This window comes from Myotis daubentonii, chromosome 3, assembly GCF_963259705.1.
Source record: "Myotis daubentonii chromosome 3, mMyoDau2.1, whole genome shotgun sequence".
In the NCBI taxonomy this organism is placed as follows: domain Eukaryota; kingdom Metazoa; phylum Chordata; class Mammalia; order Chiroptera; family Vespertilionidae; genus Myotis; species Myotis daubentonii.
In genome coordinates this window covers 128,732,001-128,748,500 of record NC_081842.1, presented here as the reverse complement: position 1 = coordinate 128,748,500, position 16,500 = coordinate 128,732,001, and the positions used below count along the sequence as shown (strand labels likewise).

Here is a 16,500-nt window from a genome sequence, read left to right as displayed (position 1 = left end):
AATTTTAATTATTTTTACATATATATTTTATACATAATTTTGTGTTTCACATTTAAGTTTTCACTTGCTACCTGTGTAGTTCCAGTGTCATTAAATATTTTTGCAAAGTATATTTAAATGGTTTATACTATTCTATTTTGTGGGCCAGTAATTATTTGGGAGCATTTCAGATTTCCCCCCCAGTTTTTCACTATTATAAGTAGTGCTCTGATGAAAAAACTCTACACATACATTTTTAATGCATTATTTCTAAGGGTAAGATAGATTTATTACTCTGAACAAAGACCACATATATATTTTCAAGGCTAAATTTTAAACATTTAGAAAAAAGAAAACAAAAAAAATACAATCTCATCAGTAGATTGGTGATTCATCACACAGTTGTTATTGAGTATTAAGTTCAAATGCATAAATAAGTTAATATATACGCATATATTTATTTCCTTTTAAATTTTTGCAGTTCTTCAAATACTGCTTAGTTAAAATTGTTTTTATGAATACATGGTCACATTTTCTCTTCTGTGAAATGGTTTTCCCTTTGCTGACTTACTTTTAAACACTTTATGATTTTGCTGTTGTTGTTAATCCTTATCCCAGGATATTTTTTCCACTGATTTTTTAGAGAGAGAGGAAGGAAGGGGGAGAGACAGAGAGAAAGAAATAAAGATGTAAAAGAGATACATAGATTGGTTGCCTCCCACACGTGTCCCAATTAGGGCCAGGGATCAAGCCTGCAACTGAGGTGTGTGCCCTTGACTAGACCACTGAGCCAAACCAGCTAGGACAACACTTTATGGTTTTTGATGATTTTTGTATTTGCATCTTTCTCAATCAGCACATTTATTAACTTATTGTAATTTTTTACATATAAGGGAATTTTACTAACATTCCTGTTAGTAAATGTTTTCCTAATTTGCTATATACTTTAAATTTTACCACATATGAACATCAAGTTTTATATTTATGTTAAATAAAATGCATTAATTTTTCTCTGTGATTTTTTTCTGTTATTTTTGTTTAGATAAAACTTTCTCATCTAAAGACCAAATAGATATTCACCTTTATTTTATTTGAGATTTCTTATGCTTTCTATTTTTAAATTCAGATTTAAATTAAGTTTCAGTTTATTTTTATGTACAGAAAATTTACTTTTCCCAAGCAACCAATTTTCCCAGCTGAATTTAATACTCATTCCCTTTGATTTGCAATATTGTATTATATATTAATTTCTGAGGTAGATATATACATATTGTAACATCTCTTTCTAGGCTATTTATTTTGACTCATATTTTTTATACGAATTTAAATGTTCGTAGCTCTATAATCCAATCTACCATCTAATATCTTACAGGACAAGTCCATAAACATCCCATATTATAAGGAAAACAGGTTACAAACTTTCCAAATGGCATTTCTTGACCTCAGTTGTCTTATGAGGAAATTTTTATCTCAACAACAGGCATTTGAAACCCTATGGACTAAAATGTTTATTATTACAGGAGTCCCATCAGCTAAACCACTTTTACAAAAGAATAAAAACAAGAGTAACCTTTTCTTGTCAGGACGCTTGATAGCATCTGGCGAGTGCCATGTGCGTGTGACCATCAATGCCATCTCTCTCACACCCTCACGTTATTTTCTTTTAAAATGAAAGTCTTCTTTCATGCTTTTCCCCAGAAATACTGACCTCAAACTCAGTTGTCACTTCTTCATGTGTTATCCACTTGGAACACAGCTGTCATTTCCATTTAGAGTCCTAGATGTTGCTGGTAAACCGCGGCCTGCAGCCTCCAGAATCCAGCAAGGGCAGCAGTTTGAGGCAGCAAAGCTCACACTTGCAGGGCTCAGGAAAGGTTGACACATACTTGCCATGTAACTGATTTTTTTTTAGAAAGATAAAATGACTCCTGGATGAATAAACTATGGCTACCCACTACAACAGGAATGAATCTCAAAATAATTAGCCTGAGCCCGGCCAGTGTGGCTCAGTGGTTGATTGTGAAACCATGAACCAAGAGGTCACCAGTTGGATTCTGATCAGAGCACATGGCGGGTTGTGGGCTTGATCCCCAGAGGGGGCGGTGCAAGAGGCTCAGCCAATTGATGCATTTCTCTCATAGATGTTTCTATCTATCCCTCTCCTTTCCTCTCTCTCTAAAATCAATAAAAATACATAAAAATAATAATAATTAGCCTGAGTGAAAGAAGCAAGACCCCTCCAAAAATGTATAATTCTATTTACATAAAATTGTATAAAATGCAAACTAATTTATAGTGACAAAAATCAGATTAACAGTTTCTTGGCAGGCGTGGGGGATCAGAGAGAGGCTCAGAATGTTAGTGCGATGAATATTGTTTTTATTTTGATTATAAAATTTTTCAGTTTAAATGTATAGTTTATTGGACATTAGAATATTTGAAATGTGTGTGCGTGTGTGTATTTACAGTTGCATGAAACCAGGTAAACGGTAGGCAAGAGACAGAGAACAGAAAAAGGAAGGGACAGGAAAGTCTTGGAGAGCAGGCAAGACCAAGGAATCTCCAAAGGACTCCATCAAAGCTATAATACAGCCCAGAACGGGGATCGAAGCTGGTTGGGCTGAGCAATACTTTGCAAATCTTATTTTGTACATAAACCCCCCTGGGGCTGCTGTTCACATGCAAATTCTGATTTGTTCGGTCTGAGCTGGGGCCTGGGACTCTGCATTTCTCATAAGCTTCCAGGTGGTGCTTGTCTTCCACCAGAATGTGAGTAGCAAGGACTAGAGCATTTTTGTCAACTTTGGTTTCATATGAGAATCACTAGAGAGCTTAAAATAAATCAACAAATAAATGAATATTTTTAAAGCCCTGATGCCTGGTTCTCATCCAATCCCAAAGATTCGGATTTAATCAATCTTGAGTTCAGTCCAGACATTTTTAAATCAGAAGTTTTTAAATCTACCCAGATGATTCTAATGTGCAGCCAAGATTGATAACTACGGTTCCAGAGAGAGTGGTAAAAGCCTTAATCGGGAATGAGGAGGAAAGAACCCTGAAAAGGTGGGAGGGATGGCAGGTCTGATCTGGGCCAGAGAAATGTCATGAACCATGTCCCTAATCAAAACGCAAATTGACCCCGTTCCAAACATGAAAATGTACCGGAGTGTAATTTTACCTTCCTGGTTCTGCCTTTGGTAAAGATGCGTTTGCTGCTTCCACACCTGCCCTGGGGAGAAGTTTCAGACTGATATAAGTAGGCAGAGGGGTAGCATAGCCTTCTTCTGATTAGAGCCACAGGGAAGAAAAGTCCTTGCAATGGAGGAAGCTGATCAGAGAGGCTCCTTGGGCTCCTCCTTCCCATCACAATTATCCATTGAAAGGAGACAACCCCCAGCCTCCCTCTTCCCATTGGTGATGGGCCATAAGCCAGGCATGACAGGCGATGGGTCTTCTAATATGCCCCAGACTTGTTTTAAAAATCACTTTCAAATAGGTTGAAAATTATTTCTTATCTGGCTACAGAATTGTATCTGCATCATAGAATTCTGCTTCTGAAACTACGGCTGCATCAGAATCCTAATTACTTAAGGAGACTTGTCAATTTCATTGTGCCAGCATTTGTCTGCATTTTGCTGACAAATGTCATCATTTGCAGACTGACCTGGTCTACTGATTAGGTTCACCATTGCTAAAATTACATATTGGGAAAGGAGTTACCTTTAGTGAAACAAAACATTTTTATTTTTAATTTAGTTGGTTAAGTTGCAGGTTAGGAGCAAAACAACTTTGAAACATATGACCGCAGCCTGGTTTGGTAATGCTCATTATGTTTGCCTTCCGATGCAGACGATGCTGTGTACCTGGATGATGAGAGAGAGAGAGAAGAGTATGTCCTGAATGACATCGGGGTTATTTTTTACGGAGACTTCAATAACATCAAGAGTAGAAGCTGGAGCTATGGTCAGGTGAGCCATTTAAAATTTGTCATTGTCAAGGACATTTTGCTTAATATTTTTGTCACATGTATCACTGCAGGCTGCCATATGTCAATATGAGACAAGCATAATTTCCTGCTTTGCAGGATCTGAGACTCCAAGACAGAGAACCCAGGAGTAGAGACTTGGAAAGGCAACTGCATAATTCATCAGCTGAAATCACATATCTTAGGTTATTGTGATGTTATAGAGTCTATAGAAAGCATGGCATGCTAGTGAGAAATGCTGAGGCATCTTGGTGCAGTGACATCTCATAGCTTAGACCTGGCTCTGCAGCCGGGAGAGGACTGAGCTTCCCTTTCCTTGCAAGGAGAGGTGCCTTGATAATGATGCAAAGGGTACTGCAAGGTGTGTGCCCAATTCAAAGAAATAACTTTTTACAGTGTTGGTATAAGACACAGCTAAAAGAAACAGGTGTTACCATTTGGTCAAAGGGCTTTTATTTAAGGACATTTTATCAGTTGCAACTTCAAGTTTCTGTCCAGATATAAAATATCTTACATGAATTTCATTTAAAATATTGAATAACTCGCACTATTTCAGTTTGGTATCTTTAACAAAGGAACAAACGGATATTTTACCATATTTCCAGAAATGAATGCATATCCTGTGATTCAGAAGAAACTTTTCATTAGCAGCATGGGAGGATGAGTGTGCCCTTTCTCAGAGAGTCTTGGCTAAGACGACTGGGATGTGCACTGTTCTGGTGCCCAGGGTGGAGAGTTCACGAAGTCTGGTCTCACCAGGTCGCATGACACTTTCTTGGCTTCTTGATGCTTTGCTTTGACTTCCATAGGGCCCTCCCTTCATCCCTCATCAGTGCTCCACACTGACCAATGGGTCCCAGGTCATCACTAGCTCCTGTCCACTTGGCATTGTGTCCTGCTCCTTCCCCCTGACTCCTGAGAATCACTGCCCTCCTGTATTTCTGACATCCTGTCAAGCTAATGACCTGTGTTTCCTCCCCCTGTTTTGGATACCTGCCTGACTCCCTGCTTATAAGCCCTTCCCTGCCCAAGTGGCATACAACTCTTGATTATTGCCTGTTGTCTGGTGCTCTTGCTCTGGGTCCCTGATTCCTAACCTCTAGGTGTGATTCTCTCTATGTTCCCAATGTAACAATATAGAGGGATAATAAGAGACAAGTCACCACGGTGGGGAGCAAAGAGGACTTGAAAGGGTCCTCCTCAGCCAGAATCTCTTTGGTAGTCACCCTTGAACACAGCCACTGTCTGTCTCTACTCATCTGGAGTTCATTAATTTGGTCCTTCGGTATAAAGAACCAATTAACCCAGTAGTGTGAAGTGATGCAGAGAAACAACCAGTTCTATGACTACTCTTTTACCTCTCCAGTTCATTGATATTGTGTCCCACACAGTTGAGAGATGCTGCTTAAGAAGAACCAGAATAATGAGTTCTTTATATGCTTGGAGAACAAGTGCATTACCCATTACTGCATCCGTCACATGTTTAGGTACATGCAGAGTTGGTATTTTCACTGGATTTAATAAATTATTACATGGTAATTAGCCATTGAGATTGTGGTTTCTGTCACAAGTGCTTGCATGGATAACTGTAAGATTACTGTGTTCAGGAAAATCTGTACACAGATACATACAGGTGAAATCTTCCCATTTTGTCATTTTATTACTACTTTGTCTTCATTCCTTTCCTAGAAAATGCTAGTGTTGCAAATGGCTAGCTTCTCCCTCCAAGGAAATTGAACTGACTATAGGTTGTTCCCTTGATAACATAATCTACTTAGCCCTGCCCTCTCTTTGAGTCCACCTTGTCTCCAAAGAGGGAAAACCCTAGACAGACATTCACTGCACAAGGTCTCCTATTTCCCATGCAAGGTAAGGTATATAGACCTGAAGTGCCTTCTTGTGATATATCTGAGAGCCGTTTATTTTATGGATGCACAGGGACTCGTGTTACTTTTGAGGTCTCGAGACTTTGGCCTGACTTTGGTAAATCGCTTATTCCTTTGCCTTGGGCACTGGATCCAATGTGCTGGAGAGATCCTCTAAATTAATGGGTACAGTTTCCTGAAGAATTCCAAGTCAGTCCACAATCCTTAAGTACATCAGTTCTCTAGTAGTTCTGTTTCTAGTTCTAGCTTGCTTTCAAGTCCTTATTTATTTTACTGAGAAATAAAAGAGGATGTCTCCTTCATTCCACTTTAGTATGAAATATTAAGTATAAAAGATTATGAGCAATTACTATATAGGAATACACATTTCTAAACATTGGGTTGTGGTTTCATTTTATTATTTTGCCAGAGAATATCTTGCTTACAGAGTAGACATTGAGTAGTTTCTCATTTTTTTTCTAGTTTGAGGATGGCATCCTGGACGCTTGTTTGCACATGATGGACAAAGCACAGATGGACCTTTCCGGCCGAGGGAATCCCATCAAAGTCAGCCGCGTTGGGTCTGCAATGGTGAGCAACCAGGACTGATTGCTAAACCAAGTACATGTCATTTGCCTCAGTTTAGATGTCAGTTCATTAAGAGCTATTGAAATGGTGACTGAAACTTAGTAAACTTTTATTTGTAATAGCCTAGAATTCTCTGAACTTGTCATGTGCTAAAAACAAAATTCTTACCTCAGTACTATATGTTTCTTTAGCTTCAGACAAATGGTGAGAGATGACATGATACCAAAGTCCACTTATTGTTAAGAATCTCTTGCCTAGGGACTAAGGAGTGACTTGGACAAAAGGTCAGTGACTAATCAATCAACAAACAGACAAACATGAAGGAGCACCAAAATACGTACAAGACACAGCTTCTCTCCATTTCCACACCCACAGAAAGAGTCAAGGAATACATGGCTCTGTCTAAGCTCAGCTTCTATACCTCATCATAGGGCTTTATTGTTCACAAAATGGGTTTTGATTCTTCATAGTAATCACAGAGATAAGTAGGGTGGGTATTACTCATGCCACTTTACAAGTCAGGAAACAGTGTGATGACAGGTTGTTGGTGACAAAGCTCCCCTGGAATCCAGGTCTGCTGACCCCAAATCTAGAGATTCTCTGCCTCCCATCTGCTCTCTGTGAGAGATCCGGAAGCATCATTGAGGATGCAGATCCTGGATTGTAGCACCTCCCTGGGCGAGGAAACAATTCCCAGGAGTGAGGAGGTTGTAGTCAGGCATGGGAGGTGAGCTGCAGCGATGCCCAGGTCCTGTGCAGTCCTGGATGGATTGATATACACAGCGCACAGATCCTGCCCATGGTGCATAATAGCACATTAAAGCTGATTCCTGAGAAGAATATTCCTGAAGATACACTAAGCCATGTGCTATTTTATTCCATCAAAGACTGAGCAAAAATAATTCTTGTGTCACCAATTTTAAGTTTTCTATAAAAAATTCTCTCTTTGGAAAAAATAATGAGTTTGGTTTGAGCTCAATAAAATCAATATTGTCCAATCAATCAATAAGAGATTGAGAGTGATATGAAATTTAATTTCTGATTAGCTCATAAGAAGGGTTGTTTTTATTAATAACTAAGCTACATGTGAATTTAAGAAATAGTGGAGCATAAAAATAGGAGCTAAAAACTAACCTCTAAAGGCATTTTTGCTTTCTGTTGTTAGTTTACATTGCATAATGAAAACAGTGAATTCTAAAGAAAGAATTTAGGATTTCTGTACAAGAAATATTTATAGCCACATGCATTAAGCCTGCAGTCAATCCCTATTTTTCCTGTTTCTCAGACAAAATTTCCTTTTTTGTTCTCCCTTGAAGTCACCGTGACAGGTTTGCAGTGAGAAGGGAAGCAATGGCTAGTGGTTGAAAATAAATGAATTTCTCATAAGCATTCTAAAATGGCCTGCTCATCAGCCTAAGCTTCCTCCACGCTGTGTGTATCTTCACTAATCCAGAAGCCACTGCCAACCACAGCCAATGCACGGGGGAAGCAAACATGAAGCCGCCAGCCCAGCACTTCCCTCACGGCAGCTGGCCAAGTGGAAGCTGTCAGATTTTGAATTAATCACATAATCCCAATACAAATGGCCTTGCATTTTATGAGTCATAAAAAGCTATGGCATTCTAAGTTTGAAAATCTGTAACCTAATTACAAGATTTAGCACTAGACAGCATCTGTTTGGGGGACGGCTTGCTTTGCTTTGCTTGTTTTTTGGAGGGGAGGTGTCAGGTGTTGGGGCTAATACCTCTATTTTCACCAACACCATTGCTTACACACACAAAATGCACGTTTGATCATTTTCAAAATCTTTTCTCAACTATTATCTCTTTTCATCCTTAAAAGAGCTCTGTGAATGTTTCCAATATCTATCCTGTTATAATGATTTTAGAAAATAAATATTGAACCTCCAAAAATCACATATAAAGGCAACACTTTAAAATAAAGTCAACTGTTGCCCTGGCCAGTGTGGCTCAGTTGGCTGAGCATTGTCTCGAAAAGTCACTGGTTCAGCTCTGGGTCAGGGCACGTGTCCAGGTTGTGGGTTCAATCCTGGGGTCAGGGTGCATGCCAGAGGCAGCCCATCGATGTTTCTCTCTCAAATCGATGCTTTTCCCTCTTTCTCATGCTCTCTCTCTCAAATCAATAAAAACATATTTTTATAAATAATGAAAAAAAGAAACTTTTCTAATCATTCAGGCAGTTCCTCTCCTATTAACACATTCTGGAAATCTATAATGAAATTTCTGAATGAAGTTAAGCAATGACTGAAAGAAAAGAAAACAACAAAAAACTCTCAAATTCTCAATTAGAGATTTGCTTCAAAATATGAGATGTATTTAGAAAGCTCAGAAGGAAAATATTCTCAAGTTGCCAGTCTAGCCAGACCAAGGCGGATGGGCTGTGTGGCTTCCCAGGGCTGGCCCGGTCCACTGGGGAGTTCTTCTCAAACATCCCCGCCTGGCCACCGAGGCTGGGAGTGCCTTTCACAGGACACAAGTGCTGGAACAGAGATGCGTCGTAACACAGAAATGTTCTGGGGAGGGTAACAATCTGACTTCACTTCATGCCTTGCTGAAAATGACAGGAGGCAGATATTTTCTGGGCTCAATTGCTATCAGGAAGGAGTGGAGAGGAGCAGCCTGGCACCAGCTGGGCACCTGGAAAGGTGAAGTGGGGACAAAAGGAAGGAGCAGAAGCCTGGGTCACGGCAAAGTCTAGCACTGAATGTTGGCGAGGAATTTGAAGGGAGTAGGTGGGTGCATGATGCTAAAGGAGCACTGATAGTAAACCATGCTGTGCAAACTTTCTAGTAATAATAATAATTAATAAATAATAATAATAATAATATAAATCTGGATTTTATGCACACAACCCCCCGATAAATATCATTATTGTCCAGTGTCTATGGCCTCGGGTAGTTCTTTGTTGTGGGGGTGTCCTGTGCACTGGAGGATGTCTGGCCGCATCCCTGGCTTCTGTTGATGAAATGTCAGTAGTATCCCCGCACCTCCTGCAGTCACAATCAAAAATGTCTTCAGACATTGCCAAACGTCCCCTTGGGATCAAAATCACCCCCGTGAGGGCCTCAGCAGTAAAGCCCTTTGTGGCTCAGTTTCCCTGCCTCTGCAATGGACAAAACCCTCTCTTCTTGACTGCATAGGGTATCTGTCTTTTTACCTCACTCAGACCTGTTGGTTTTCATTCTGCCACAGAAAAGAAAGAGGAGGCAGCATCGATCTGAGCTGCCCAAGTCCGAGGAGACCTCTCGCTTCTGACCCCGCCACCCTCTGTGTGACCCAGGGCAAACCACTCAACCTCTCCAGGCCTCACTTTCATCTTTAAAAGGAAATTTTGCTCCTGTACTCAAACCACATTTGTTATTCCCAGTGGCAGCAAAATATCCTTTTGTTCTTCAAAATTATGTTCTTCTTTCTTCTAGTGTTTCCTCTATAAATTCAGTATCTTATTTGGTTCTTCTTTTAAGTTGCATTACTTCACTTTGATGTTAAAATAGGAAAAACTTATGATAATTTGGATAGCCCTGGGCTATTGGATTCTCCCAGGAGAAAATCTAAAAATTTTGTAATTTCATTGTCTGGGGTTTGGGCCGGAGGTGTTATAACCTTACATAAGGTACCTTTTACTTAGGCTTTTCTAAATACTGAGTGGTACATTTTACCACAGCTACATTGCAGATTGATGAAAGAGAAATTTTTTAAAAAGAGAAAATTATAAAAGGAAGAAACTTGCCAGAGTCATACTTTCTCCTTTAAAATACATTGCTTGGCTGCTGTTTTCTTTGCACCTCATATCTGATGTGGCTATACCCACCAGGACAATTGCCAGGAAATGTGCCAGGAAAATTTTAGAAAGATGCTTTGTGCCATCTGAAACATATTTCGCTCCCAGGGCATTAATAAAGCATTCCATCGTTGGCCCTGAGTTGCTGTGAAGAAACCACCATGGACTCTGAGCCCCAGTCAGACACCAAAACAGCTGTTCTCTGCCATGTTGTGACAAGGACAGCATGGTCCTGGGGAAAGGGAACACAGCGACAGTAGCTGGCATTTCCGCTGCATGGTTGCCTATCTCTGTTTCTACCCCTTGACTGACTGGATCTGGCAGCAAACGTGGGTAGAGAAGTTCTCCAGGGAGGCGCACTGTTGCTGCAAATGGGTGCTGTTGCTTATCATAAGTTTATCTGCTTGTTAAGCAGATACCGCTTGCTTGTTCACTGTGAAACCCCGAACTTCTCACCTGAGTGCAGGTTTGCTCCTTTGGGTTGAGACTTTGTCAATAGAAGAGCTGTGTTGAAATGCAGAGAACATGTACTTGAGATCTGGATGATGCTCCAGGGGTCTTCTGGTAAAGAGCAGATGCCCTGGGAAATGACGTCACTCAAGGTCACACAGCAAAGAAGTGGCTGAGCTAGAACTAGGTATGGTCCTTGCTCTCAGATCATATTACCTCAGAGGGCCATTACCAACACATCAGTAATAACATGATTACTATATCAAATTAAGTAGCTGTTTCCTAGGTGGGGAAAGGACCCAAAGGAATGGAGTTCAGAGACAGGTGAATTTTGAAATAGGGGAATATGTGAAGAAAGGTGTAAATCAGAGAATTCTTAATAGCCAGAGGTACTAGGACTTTGGAGGAAAAGGTTCTAAAGAGAATTAGGTACCAAATATGGTTTGATGGTGGTATTAGTGGTTGTGCTGGTGCTGGTGATGATGGTGGTGGTGGCGATGGTGATGGTGGTGATGGCAGTGATGGTGGTGATGATGGTTGTGGTGATGGTACTGATGGTGGTAGTGGTGGTGATGGTGATGATGGTGGTGGTAGTGGTAGTGATGGTGATTGCTGTAATGATGTTGGTGGTAGAAAAATATTATTAACTCACTCATTTAGCAAGTATTTATTGAGACTCTACCAGTCTAGATACTGAGTATAATTGAGAACAAAGCATAGTTTCTTCCTTCACAGAGTTTACAGCCCAATAGAGAAGACAGACAGGTAAGTAGACATTTTCAACACAGAATGGCAAAATCTCTGATTAAATAAATATATGAGAAAGCAAATCTCTCAAGCTTTGCTCAGAGTTTTCCCAGAAATAAACACTGGCCTACCAGGTAGGATATTAGCTCACGGGGTAGAAGAGTAGTCAGCGAGGGCCCATAGCAAGCATAAACCATGCTATTACTCATGGGAACCCTTTTTCCGTGGTGTAAATTATACCCAAAGATCCAGTCACCAAAAGCACTGAAAGAAAATGTAGGCCTGGGTAATTTGCTCCTCCAGGGGCTTGTTTGATTTAATTAAAATAATTTTTAAAAGGTGACATTATTGGGGAGTTTTTGAAAGAAGGAAAAGAGAGGGAAAAAGGTCAATATAGTTACATATTTTAAAATTGCAGTCCTGATACTGTTGCCAGCTTGAACTTTGCTATTTCCCTTGAGGTGCACACGTTTATTTTTAACCCTGGGTCTTTTGCTAATATCGAACCACAACGCCATCATTAATCCCCATTAATGCCTGTTCTGACTGTGCCTTTTGGAAACTAACTCAGATCGAACTTTTTTAAACCAATCAATGTTCAGTGTACTCTGTAATGTTATAAAAAATCATCTGGAGCTCCAGCTAGTAAATCAAACTGACCACACTGGAGGCAGATCCTGAGGTTTCCTAGGGCCCAGGACAAGATGAATGACCGCAGACCTTTGAGATAAAATGGACTTCAGGGCTTGCTGTCTAAGCATATGCGATCTCATAGACAAACTGAAAATAAAGTTATTTTTCACTTTGTCCATCTTTATTCCCCTTCTCATTGTCTCTGTATTTAGAAAGTTATTTTTTTCTTTCCATGCATGAAAAAAATCAGTAATGCCTTCACTCCTTTGAAATTTTGCCAAGCAGCTCCACAAGACACTTTTTACAAAACCATGTTTTTATTTTTATCCGGTTGTTTACCTGGGCATCTTATAGGAAGCTTCACATTCAGCAAACCTCTTCATGCAACACGCTATAATGACTATTAATATTGTGTTTGAAAATTCATTGAGCTAGGAATTCTACCTTTCAATCTCCCAAATGAATTTCAGAGTCAGAAATAAACGCATAAGGTCTATTCCTGATCATACCGACCAACCACGGCACAGCTCCCTGACCATTTTATTTTAAAAAATGAAATAAAAAATTTAAAAGCTCTAGCTAATGGTTCCTTTGGTTCATAAGCAGCTAAAGCCCCCTTCCTTGGAGTGAACTATCCTGAAAAATCAGCACCCAGGTGCTCAGTGGCCATTGTCGGCAACCATTTCACCCCCGAGGGGCTTTTTCACACTTCTCCATATGAACCTTAATTTTGGAAAAGTGAAATCTATCACAAGAGCATGATTATGTAATAATAATTTGTTTCCAGATTTTTGTATCAAAGATTCATAGTAATTGGCATCAGAACTTCCTATGGAGGATGGTGGTGGCCAGCCCCAGATCATCAGGGCAGACACTGCACAGGCTCCAGTGCCGCCTATGTGAAGATGAAGACACAGCTTCCACATGGTATTTTGGAAGAATGGCAATGACTCACACACCTGCATTCTAACTTTGCAAATGCCTGGCTGGTGACCATTGTCGGATGTGGGCTTCAAGGTGGATTTTAGTCTCCATTTAGAGTCTGGGTTTCTAACCCTATCAGCTTCCTTATTTTATTTTATTTATTTTATTTTATTTTATTTTATTTTATTTTATTTTATTTTATTTTATTTTTAAATACGTTTATGTTGATTTTAGAGAGAGTGTAAGGGAGACAGACAGAAAGAGAAACATCGGTGAAAGAGAGAAACATCAATTGGTGGCCTCTTAAATACCCCCTACTGGAGATGGAGCCAGCAATCTGAGCATGTGCCCTGACCACTGGGAATCCAAAAGCAACCCTCTGGGTGCAGGAGATGATGTTCAACCAACTGAGCCAAATCAGCCAGGGCCTGGCTTTCTTATTTTAAACTAGAGGCCCGGTGCATGAAATTCATGCACTCGGGAATGGGGTCCCTCAGCCCAGCCTGCACCCTCTCACAGTCCGGCAGCCCTGCCATCAATCACCCCGCAAAGGGAGGCCCCGCCCACCCAGCAGGGGCTCCGTGATCAATCACCCCAAAGAGGGAGGCCCGCCCACCCACCGCAGCCGGCTGGTCATTGGCCTGGGCTTCCCTCTTTGGCGCGATTGTGGACCCCCCCATTGATCGCCCTGCCGGCCGGTGGCCTGGGCCTCCCTCTGCAGCACAATCATGGGGCGATGGCTGGGCCCCTGACCAATCACACCCCGACCAATCGCACCCACCTTGGCTGGCCTGGGGCCAGTGGGTGTCATAGAATGGTTGTCTGGATGGTCATTACTCCGTTCGGCCATTTGGTCAATTTGCATATTACACTTTTATTATTATAGATTGTTATTTTCTCTCCATGATTTATGCTCAGGAATATCAGGAATGCTGTTCCTCACTTTGGAATAGTCAAAAAAGATAGAGGCCTCTGGTGCTCTTCATAACCTTTTCAATGGTGACACAGCTCAATTGGGAGGGGCTTCCAGTGGTGGCAACATGGAGAATCTATCAGTGAAAACTAATGAAAAATGTTATTGTGGTCCAGCAGAGTAAAATACTAAAATGCCAATTCTAAGATTTTTTTTTTAACCCTTAAAGTTGAAGCTTCAAGATATCCCTAAGCATGGGAATCCAATGACAAATGGGAGATACAGTCAAGACAATTTCTAGGTCACCTTGCTCACTACAAATTTTTATTTCTGTGGGGTTGTTTTTTTTACGAATTCTTAAAATTTAATAAACATATTGTAAGCCAGTGTGAAAATAGAATTTTCCTAACAGAAAATTTTCCATAGTCACTTTTGAGAAATTATATTTATTCCATAAATAATCGAAGTGCAGATAAAAAGACTGAGGTCTCAGGCCGTTAAATGACTTACACAAGGTCATTGACAGAACTGAAAACAGATTTCATGTCGCCTGCTGAGCCATCCCATTCTCAATGTTCTATTTCCCTGGATTTTCTCTTTGTCTGTTCTCTCTTCACATCGGATGAGCTCCTTGGGTACAAATATAATGTTTTCTACAAGCTCTGTCTGATTCAATCCTTATCTTTCAGAGTGGGGGGGCAGGAGGAGGGAACAATGAGTTGTTCAGACATCATTTTTCTTTCTTATGGTAAAAGCCTGCGATGTAATGAAGTTTTCATTTGTGGGCAAACAGCTTGGTTTCTCAATTATTAAGCGTACATTTCTTATGCCTGTTCTCCCCATATTTTTGGAGGAAAAAAACAGACATTTATTACAAACCATCTCTCGAATGTGATCATCATAGTCAATCTAAATGTCTGCTTTCCTTGAATTGCTTCCTGGAATGAGGTTTCAATGCTGCATCTATTTTGAAATTGCATGGGCTATTTCTTATACATGGGGATGTTTTGAGCACTCTTTCTAGGCTGTGCAGTCCAGCTGTTCTGGTATCCCAAGCAGACATCCCCAGGACAGATGGATAGAAATGCAGCAAAGCCAGCACAGCTCGTTAGAATCTGCCCTCACGCCTTTATGCATCTGGGATCCCCATCTCACCCTCTCTCCTTCCCCTCTCTCCTCCCTTGAAATCCTTCTTTCCTCTTCTCTCTCTGCTTTTTCCCCTTTTCAAAAAATTTTGGGTACCGGTTCTACATCTGCCCTGTACCATGCAGCAGTGGTATAGAAATTTTTTAAAAGCAGACATTAGAAAAGCTTAAAATCTCGATATCTCTCTCTCTCTCTCTCAGTCCACATTGGGTTATTTCTCTCTTGATGGTCAATTAGTAAACTATGTTTTGGCCAAATAAGGATCCTTAGTTACTAAGGGAAACAAGGATAATAATCTCTAGTTGTAATGGTTTCCATGAAAAATGAATCTAATGACCCACCCCTGCCAGAGTCTGTGTCAAGTGTGTATACCAAAGAACATTTGCACAATGGTGGTCAGCTGCTTCACAATATAGGTTAGGGTTAATCCATGGTTTTTTAACTGAAGTAAAATTTACATATAGTGAAAAGTATGGGTATTAATGCAAAATTGAGCTAGTTTTGATTAATCACCACCCAACTAAAATATAAACATCAGTCCAGAAATTTCCCTGTGCTTCCTTCCTAATCAATCAAGAAAATTTCTTGGAATAGATTAGATTTTCCATCTCAAACTCCCAGTAAGTGGGCACATATATTATTTGGGTCTGGCTTCTTTTACTCAATCAGTTGTTGCACATGTCTTTAATTTTTATTTTATTGCTGAGCGGTATTTCATTGTATTTTCTATATCACAAACTATCCATTCATCTGCTGATAGACATTTGAGATTTTTTTCAATTTAGGGTTATTATAAATAAAGCTATTATGAACATTATTGTACAAGTCTTTTATGTAAATGTGTTTTCATATCTCTGGAGTAAGTAGCTAAAGGTGGCATGTCTAAATCATAGGGTATGTATATGTGTATCTTTATAAGAATCTGCCAGTGTTCCAAAGTAATTGGACCATTGTATATGTTTATCTTTCTAAGAATCTACCAGTGTTCCAAAGTGATTGGGCCATTTTACATTTCTGGCAGCAATACATGAGAATTTCAGTTTTTCCACAGCTTCATCTATTCTTGGTGTTTTCAGATTTCTTAATTTTAATCTTTCTAATGGGTGTACAGTGGTATCTCATTGGGATTTTAATTTTCATGATGACTAATGATACTGAGCACCTTTTCATGCATTTATTGACCAATTATACATATTTTTTTGTGTGGTATAATTTCAAGTTTTTGCCCATTTTGTTATTGGATTATTTGTGTTTTTATTAATGAGTTGTAGTTGCTTTTTCTATATTCCTAATACAATATATCTTATGTCAGATATGTATTTCAGATATTTTATTCCAGAATATGGCTTGCCATTAAATTTTTTAAATATTGTATTTTAAGGAACAAGATTGTACATTTTATGAAATTCAATTTTTTAAAAAAATTAAGAATTAGCCCTAGGAAATGTGTTATTTCCACAAGATCATGA

At 39.8% G+C, this 16,500-nt stretch overlaps 1 protein-coding gene across 1 annotated transcript in view; it reads left to right on the top strand.

Annotated features, from left to right (window-relative positions):
* F13A1 (coagulation factor XIII A chain) overlaps positions 1-16,500 on the top strand; it is a 188,791-nt gene that overhangs the window by 95,617 nt on the left and 76,674 nt on the right. The window contains exons 5-6 of the mRNA XM_059688531.1: positions 3,829-3,947; positions 6,313-6,420. Coding sequence (XP_059544514.1) covers positions 3,829-3,947; positions 6,313-6,420 — 227 coding nt within the window. The remainder of the gene's footprint in view (positions 1-3,828; positions 3,948-6,312; positions 6,421-16,500) is intronic.